The sequence below is a fragment of the Phoxinus phoxinus genome (assembly GCF_949152265.1).
Source record: "Phoxinus phoxinus genome assembly, chromosome: 5".
Taxonomy (NCBI): Eukaryota; Metazoa; Chordata; class Actinopteri; order Cypriniformes; family Leuciscidae; genus Phoxinus; species Phoxinus phoxinus.
In genome coordinates, this window is record NC_136880.1 from 24,289,617 (window position 1) to 24,298,561 (window position 8,945).

The 8,945-nt window shown below is 37.1% G+C and overlaps 1 protein-coding gene across 1 annotated transcript; it reads left to right on the plus strand.

The window, feature by feature from the left end:
• Positions 1–1,876: 1,876 nt before the first annotated feature.
• slc22a13a (solute carrier family 22 member 13a) lies at positions 1,877–5,422 on the plus strand (the record flags this gene model as incomplete). Its single annotated transcript, XM_079613628.1, has 10 exons — positions 1,877–2,251; positions 2,421–2,524; positions 3,195–3,349; positions 3,596–3,764; positions 3,848–3,968; positions 4,072–4,166; positions 4,282–4,496; positions 4,572–4,680; positions 4,770–4,976; positions 5,204–5,422. The coding sequence occupies 10 exons, from the start codon at positions 1,877–1,879 to the stop codon at positions 5,265–5,267; spliced, it is 1,614 nt and encodes a 537-aa protein (XP_079469754.1). The 3' UTR covers positions 5,268–5,422.
• Positions 5,423–8,945: the final 3,523 nt, after the last annotated feature.

Sequence of the window (8,945 nt, forward strand, 5' to 3'; positions counted from 1 at the left end):
TGGGGCATCTTAAGTACTTGATAAAAAAAACATGTAAATAATTAAATTGGTGTTTATATATTATATAAACAGTATACATACCGTTCACAGTTGGCCTTTCTATGGACTCGATGCGGTGGTTTGTCTTATGTCTTGTTGGCTTCTCTGTGTTTGCAGTCGTAAGACATTTCCCTCAAAGGATTTCATTTCTGAAAATGTCCTCTAAAAGATGACAATAGCATGACTTGAGAGTCGTTTAAAAAAATAGTACCGAGTTCTACTTTGTCAAGTCGGGGGCTATTTTAGTTTTTCTGCATTTCGGTTTCTGCCTCGCTGTCTTTGGTTGTTATTGTTGGACAGGTTGGTGGGATTATTAAAAAGAATGCTTGTGGTATGTGAGTTTTGTGTGTTTGTATGTTTAAAATGGTTAACTCATTTCAATGGCATGCCACCTTACTGTAATCATTGTGATTTTTTTTTTAAGCCATCTCCGATACCTTTAGTAGACTCAAGTCAAAGCTCAAGTTAATTTTTTTGACCGTAAACAATGCTGCCCTTTCATGATTCTCTAAAGCCTCAACCATTTTTCTTTGCAAGACACGTCCTTGTCTCATTTTCTCTCTCACTTTGGTGATAGTGATATGACGGTAGTATTTATTTTCATGTGTGCACAAGTGGTTGGCCTTTTTCTGGAATGCATTGGAAGTCATTTGAAAATTGAAAGCATATTCTTGTTTCTCATTTGTATGAATTATTAAAGATAATTAAATAAGCTGGTTTGTCTTGAGATTGACGCATCAGATCTTGTTGATCTCTCCATGCTCATATTTTTTCTCTGTGGTGATGTTTCTGTGTTGAGCTGAGTTAAATTGTCTAATATCATTCCACCATTCTGCTCAGTCTGGAGGGATGCTGTATTTTCACACCAAACACATGTATGCAGGACTTTCAAAGAGGGATTGGCTACATTTTAGTGGAATATTTAAGTGTTTCCAGATTTAAAAGAATTTGTCTTTTCGATTTGTTTTTCTCATTGAACTGTAAGGAATGAACTGTCACAACACAAAAGCAATGGAGGTATTACTGTCATTCTCAATATGGTGTGTTAAGGACAATGGTAGAACACTGTATAGTATTTCACCTTTTGGGATTTTCAGTGCATGTGTAGTGTACCCAATTATTTTTAATAATAATCAATAAAGAATGAAATTATGACATTTGTTCCCTGCAGACTTGTCTAAATGCTATAAATATGAATTGCATAATGATGATATTAAAGTGCTTCATGATCCATAACAGCCCTTTGTGGCACTTACCCGGTTTATTGCTTGTTATATTGTTGAGTTACACATTACAGATACTGTCAGCAACCAAAGTACTACTGAAGTTGCCTTCGGTCTGTTTTGAAAACGTTAAATGATTTGACACAAATATGTTAACTTGGTGTTTCACTGTATTACTATCTATCTGTCTATGTATACACACGCGCACACACACACACACTCACTCACACACACACACACACACACATACACACACACACTCACACACACTCACATACATACACACACACAGGGTGAGAATATTCTGTGAATCAATCTGATTCTAAAGCGATTCTTGATCTACTGAATATAGCTTATTTATATGTATGTTTGTCTCTGTGTGTGTGTGTGTATATATATTTATATGTCTGTATGACAGTCTGTTTGTCGCATCAGCAGCGTCAAAACATCTTTGAATGTTGACCCATTACACTTTCACATCAATAATATGACCATTGCTCTCTATATATGACTTTCTGTGATATATTCACTCACATTATGTTAAACATTAATTAGCTTTTTCTACTGTAACAAGTTACTCAAGCTTTCTTTGGTTGTTCCTCTTCTGGACCACCATGGCTGATTTTGGGGAGATTTTAGAATCTATAGGAGACTTTGGGCTTTTCCAAAAGCTTCTCTTGTTTGCTTTGTGCTTTCCAAACCTCATTTTGCCTTTTCAGTTATCCAGCCTGGTCTTCAACCATGCAGACACGAACCACCATTGCAACGCTGACTGGATCCTTCAGGTTGGTCCCAATCTGACGAAGGAAGAGCAGCTTAACTTGACTCTGCCTAGGCTCCCGGATGGCTCTTTCGATCCCTGTAAGATGTACGTCCCTATGGATTGGGATCTGTCCGCTATACGGGAATATGGCCTAAACGAAACCACCACTTGCACTGATGGATGGGTGCACAATGATACTATTTATGATGCAACCATTGTTACTGACGTAAGTAACTTGGGGTTTTGTCACCAGTATATTTAAAAGGATGTTATGAACTTCATGTGCTCACTGTTGTCACACCGCAATGTAATTTACTATGTTTTTGAATGACTGATTTAGAAAACAATATGCTGTTTACATGGAGAAAGGCTGATATTTTTGTGGTGTTTTGCAGTTCGATCTTGTTTGTGAAAATACAAATATCTATCGGGCAGCACAGACAATATTCTTCGCTGGAGTACTAGTTGGAGCTGTAATTTTTGGGCCTTTTTCAGAATCGTAAGTGTTAAAGACGTACAGTTAAAAATGTTATTAAATATGGACAAACTCTTTAGATTAAATACAGAATCGATACACTATCCTTGTTAAAATGTAGGAAGGACTAATTACACATTGTACAGAGTAATTTTAATTAACTATGTGTTCTTATAGTGTTAGGGTTAAAATAGCATTATGTTTAAGGTTAGTTGCTTGTAATTTTGCTAAATTATTTTTTATTATTGCTATTTAAAATACACTGTAAAATAAAGTAATACCTGGATGTCTCTCTCTCTCTCTCTCTCTCTCTAGATATATATATATATATATATATATATATATATATATATATATATATATATATATATATATATATATATATATATATATATATATATATATTTCTAATGTTTTATGTTAAATTATTTATGTCTTCTTAATTATATTAAAATATGTAAAAAAAAAAAATACATATTACATAAATATTATGAATTGTGCAAATGAATATAAACATTTTTTATATATATATTGAATCATATGATGCATACATTTCTGAAGCTACGCCATCTAAAGGACAGTGGCATAACATATTCAGCCTTCAGCTAACATTTCCATTCATGCATGATGTCATCGTTCATTTTTTTTGTATGTGTGTGGCTTTTTTTCCCCCTCTTTCTTTTTTGAACTCAAGGTTTGGTCGCAAACGAGCTACACAGATACCTATGGTGCTCATGCTTATCTTCACAGTCGTGACTGGTCTCTCTCCAAACTTTTATGTGTACCTCGCATCCCAGTTCATTGTTGGTGTTGCCCTCGGAGGATTTCGGATCAACAGCATTATCCTCGGTATGAGACAATATTGATGTTTTCAACCTTTACATCATGTTATCTATCAGCGGACTAAATAATTAATGTAACACATCAGGTGGCTCTTTCTAAAAGAAACAGACATTTTTTAGACTTTATTTATGTCAACAACAAACCAGTTGATGGGTCTTGTGTATGACTATATTGACTATGTGACTGTAACAGAATTGCAGTGTTTACCTAATTGCTTATGTGTTTATCACAATGTTTTCATCCTCACTGTAGCCACCGAGTGGATTGGAGTCGCTCAGAGATCCTATGCAGCATGCCTGAGTCAAGTCCTGGCCGCTTTGGGGCAGGTCATGTTTCTTGCCGTTGTGTATTTTGTCAGGGACTGGAGGATAGATCAATTTATAATGGCTGGCCCACTTGGATTTATAGTCGTCTACATATGGTATATATGTTCATGTGTATGTTTCTTTAAATTTGGATGAATTTGTGAGCGAATGAAGTAATGAAATGTGCACACCAATATAGGTTTATTCCAGAGTCTGCCAGATGGCTTCTTTATCGCGGAAAAACGACCGATGCGAAAGAACTCATTCAGAAGGCAGCAGCGATCAACAAACGTACAGTTCCTGACTCATTACTGGACAAGGTTGAGATATATTTTACAAATTAACATGTCAAGCCAAATTACAGAGACGTCTGTCCTAAATAACACAATATGGATAACATCTTTTTGTTATTTGATGTGTTAGGCCCTTGAAGAAAAGCCTGTTGAAAAAGGAGGTATAAAAATGCTTTTTGCTTCCCGTGTGCTCAGGAAATATTTCTTAACCATTACCTTCGCTTGGTGAGTCGATTCTCATGGAATTGTTAATATTTTGACTTGATATTTTTTTTTGCTTGAAATGGGTTTTCTTGAATTAATATTTCAACATGAATGGTCCTCTGCTGTTGATACTCAGGTGTGCTGTAAATCTAGCGTACTACAGCCTCTCTCTGAATGTGGGGAAGTTCGGCCTTAATATTTTTCTCAATCAACTCATATTCGGCCTCTCTGAGATTCCTGTCCACTTCTTCTGCATGTGGTCACTGGAAGCAGCTGGAAGGAAGCTGTCTCTAATGGGTGCCCTTATAGTGGGAGGGGTTCTCTGTCTCCTGACTCTTGCAGTTCCACAAAGTAAAATGTTTTCCATATTTAACACTCTATAGCATACAACGAATCCGCACTTAACCGTGTGATTCTCTACTTAAGGTAATTACGTCGCCATCGCTACTCTTGCCACATGTGGAAGATTTCTCATGAACGGAGCAGGCAGTATTTGCTACGTTTATTTTCAAGAACTGTTCCCCACCGCCATTCGGTAGGCATGAGCCTGTGTCATTTTCTACAGGTATTAATGTGAGTGTTGTTTTAATGTAGTTTTATTATAATCCGCTTGTTGATTTCCAGTCAGACGGCCACGGGGCTGGGCTCCACAGCTTCACGAGCCGCAAGTATGTTGTCTCCTGTGGTGAACATGCTGGAGATCTACCACTTCACTATCCCTACTGTGGTGATTGGCAGCCTGGCACTAGCAAGTGGGATAATGGCCTTCCTGCTGCCCGAGACCAGAAGAACTGAGCTGCCTGATTCCACAGAGGAGGCAGAGGGCAAGAGGTACATGTACATTGAAGTTTTCACGCAACCAGCAAAAATAGTTTAGTGACGGTCTGTGGATTAAACCGCTTTTGCAATTCTCACATGTCTTAAAATCTGTTTATTTACTCTTTAATATCCAAGTTACAAATTAAGTCTATTTACATATTGTTTTAAAATACGTTTAAGGTTTTTGTTATGTTTTTGCCAAGGGAAAATAACACTATTTCACCTCTATTTCCTCAAAGGAGACCAAAATTATCTAATCCTGCAACTAGGGATTGTGAAGACATCCAAGCAACCAAGTTATAACCTCTTAACTTCTTGCAAAATGGTGGAATTTCTTTTGTTCGGTTTACAGTGTAATTATATGTAGAAATAACAGATTTTTATTACAATTTCTGCAGTTTATTTGCCATTCAGCATTATGAAAAGATTTGTAGATTTGTAATGTACTGTAAAATAACAATATGCAATAAACCTCATGTGAATTGTTGTTTTATTATTTATTATGACCAGTTAGTCTTTGAAGAACACAGTTATCATTACATTGTTTCATGATCAATATTAACTTTTTGTGCACAAATATATATGGATTATATGATGACTACAGGGATTATTGAAGTGAATTTTGCCTGATAAAAAAAAAAAAAAATCCAGTTAGAGACCTATAGTCATATAAACATGTTGCTTGATAGTAATTGAGACTGATTTAACTGAACAACTTTTGTGGAATCACAATGCAGTAATTGTCAAATAGTTCAAAATTTTTTGTATCTAAAAACTTTTAAAGTAACCCCACATTAGATATTGACACGTTTACTTAATATACATTGATTATTTATTTAGAAATAAAAAAGTAACACCACATTATACATGAATACTTTAACTTAATCAATCAATCAATCAATCAAATGTTAGCAATACAGTTTGTGAATTATACAGAATAGTACAGCAAAGACAAATCAATATACCGGCTTACTTGAAATATTTTTATATTTTTTTTCTGAACTGTGGCAACGATGCTACCCCAAAAGGTCAGACATCCAATCATTTTCGAGCTTTTGTGGCTGCACACCATTTGTGTCGGTGTTTGTTGGATCTATCAGGGTGGAAGTGTCCTGTGCTGGTTCTAAAGAAATGCCAGGAATAGATGAGAATATATCATCTGGAAATAAGTTGCTTGCTTGTGTCTCTGCAGCCTCACCGTCACTCTCTAACCCGGTGAAATCGTCAAATGGGTTTGCAGTTCTTTGCATTGTTTCCACACTGAATGTATTTGTGCTTGGGTCGATAAGAGCACTTGCAAAGATGTCATTTGGAAATGGATCGGCACTTATGGGACTGAATGCTGCTCTGGGTGGATCTAGATCAGAGCTGAAGAAATCAAAAGCCTCTGTTTGAGATGACTCAATTAGCTCTTGGTCGGAAAGGTTTTGATCAAGCACATTCGAGGTTGATGGATTGTCTTTACTTTCGAAAACATTATTAACCTCACTTTGAATTAGAATTCCCTGTTCAAGTTCAGACATTGTCTGTGTTGATGGGTCATCTTCAGAACTTATCAAGTCAAAAACTCCAGTTGGTCCCAGTTGACCATCTGTAATTCCCTCAAAAGGGTTTTGACTTTGAGACTCGCTGTTTGTCATAATATCAAAGAAATTATTTGTGGACATTTGATCAGAGACAGTGAGCATATTGTCTCCTCCAAAGATATCCATTGCTTGAACGGATAAATTGTCAATACCAAAGGGATCATCAGTCATTCCCGAGGAAACACTGGCTTCATTTTTGTGGATTTCAGTCAGGGTGTTTCCATATGAGTTTACCTCAGTGTTTGAATCTGATGAACCAAAAATATCTAGAGTATCTTCATTCAAATTCACAGAAGGTTTTTGAATTGAATCTCCTCTTATTTTTTCTTCAAATGGGTGTCCTTCAATAAAAGAGCTCCCTATATCAATTGATGGTGTTTCAAAATTCTCAATGTCCGTCACTGTGCCACTGTTTGTATAATCAAGTGTATTTGAATCTGAAAAAGCCATGTCATCTGTGCTAGTGCTCGTAACTTGAGATGTGAATGCATCAGATGTATCAAGAAATCCAGATGTGTCTTCATTCTGAGGCAAAAAGGAGTTGAGGCTCTCCTCAAGACCTGATGGTATTAAAGAGTCTGGAGAGGTGAGATCTACATGAATGTGTTCTTGTGAGGAAATAAGAGCCTCATTGCTTTCAATCTCCCCTAAACCACCAGAAGCAGGCTTGAGTTGTTCAGTTTGATCAAGGTCTATTGATGGCACCGTCTCATCAGCAAAGCCATTGTTAGACAAGAGGATGGGATTTTGACAGCTCTCGGTTGGATTGAATTCTTCTGGAGAATCACTTAGTGAGTTTTGTGTTGCTTTTATGGTCTCTTGAGGTTTATTTTGAGAGGTGGTCTCTGTCAGAGGAAGAGATACAGAAAAAGTATCCTGAACCAATGCAGTGTTCACTCCATCTTCTGTCCCTACGATTTTCTCTGACTCCTCACATGTAGTTTCTGTTTTGATTTCTGGTGTTTTCTTTATTTCTGACTCCGTTTCAGTGGCCGAAAAGAGTCTGCTCAGTAAATTTCTAGGTTTGATATCGGGTCTTTTGCTTTCTGTTTTAGGCTCACTTTTGGCCTCTTTCTTATTTGGGCCAGATGTGAAGAGTTTGGAAATAGGGCTTTTACCTTTAGACCAAGACCCTTTATTCCCTTTATCCGTGGCCTTTTTGTCACCAACCTTCGTATTGCTTTTATCATCAGATTTTGCAGGCAAATTCAAGATATCAACGTCTTTAGATTCATCTTTGATTATGTCTGTGGGTTCTTGCTTTTTGGAGGTTGTAACATTGGCCTTAGTCTCAGTAACATCCTCATTAATCATCTCTGCAATATGCTCCACATCACACAATTCACTATTTGGTTTGAATGTTTCTGTACCACATGCAGTGATGTCATTTACCTGCAGTTCTTTGAGATTTGGAATTGTTTTCATCTTGCTTATAATTGCCTCATCTGCCTTTGTTGTATCATCTAAATTGCTTTGCACAGGTGAGATGCTTTCTTCTGTTACTGTAGTCTGAAGAAAATCCGGATCCGGCATTTGTCCACCTGAAACTTTAGGATGTTTGACAGAATCACTGCCATATAGGTTGTGCATTGTATCAATGAAACATTCCTCGGGTGATTCCTCTATTTCTATTCCGGATTTTAAAGTTGTCATAACATCACCATTGACAACTGCAGGTTCAACAAATGTCTCAGTAGAGCTTTCAACTTCCTCATTGCTGAACTCTGTGTTATGTTCCCCATCTGTATTTAAATTCGAAGCAAACCGGACAGACTTTTTTATTTTCGTTGGGCTATAAACTCTCCCATCTTCAGCCAAACTGGGTTCATTCACAGAATCTGGTCTTGAGGTAACAGAATTCAAGTCTTTACCTGTCACTGTCCCTCCTTTTGAAACTTTGCTTTGTGTTCCAGTTTGGGCAGGTGTATCTGCAGTCTTCTGTAATGTTTTTGAACTTCCTGGATGAGGTGTATAAACAGGCTCTGAATGTGGTGTTTTAACCTCACCTTTAATTGTGTAGGGAGATAAGTATGTGTTTGTCTTCTCATAAACCTGAGAGGACAGCTTAACTGATTTGTCCAATTCATCCAGCCCAGAATTAAACCTTTTCTTTTCAAGAGCATTTCTGGAGCTTCTGGCAAAAGAATGATCTACATTTGACCAGTCTGTTGTCCTTCTTGAGCCCGAGGAAGTACTTTGTGAAACTGGGTGTTGTCTGGTCCACTTGTTTTCCGGTGGCCAGCTAACTGTAAGCTTGTTCTTGGTGTCAGGACTTTTGAATTGAGCATCTCTGTGTCTTTGCTGTGGAGATGAAGCTCCTGTAAATGACCCCAGAGGACCATCTACACATGTAGGCTCTGTGTTACGTGCTGAGCTGAACTTATTAGTAGGTTTA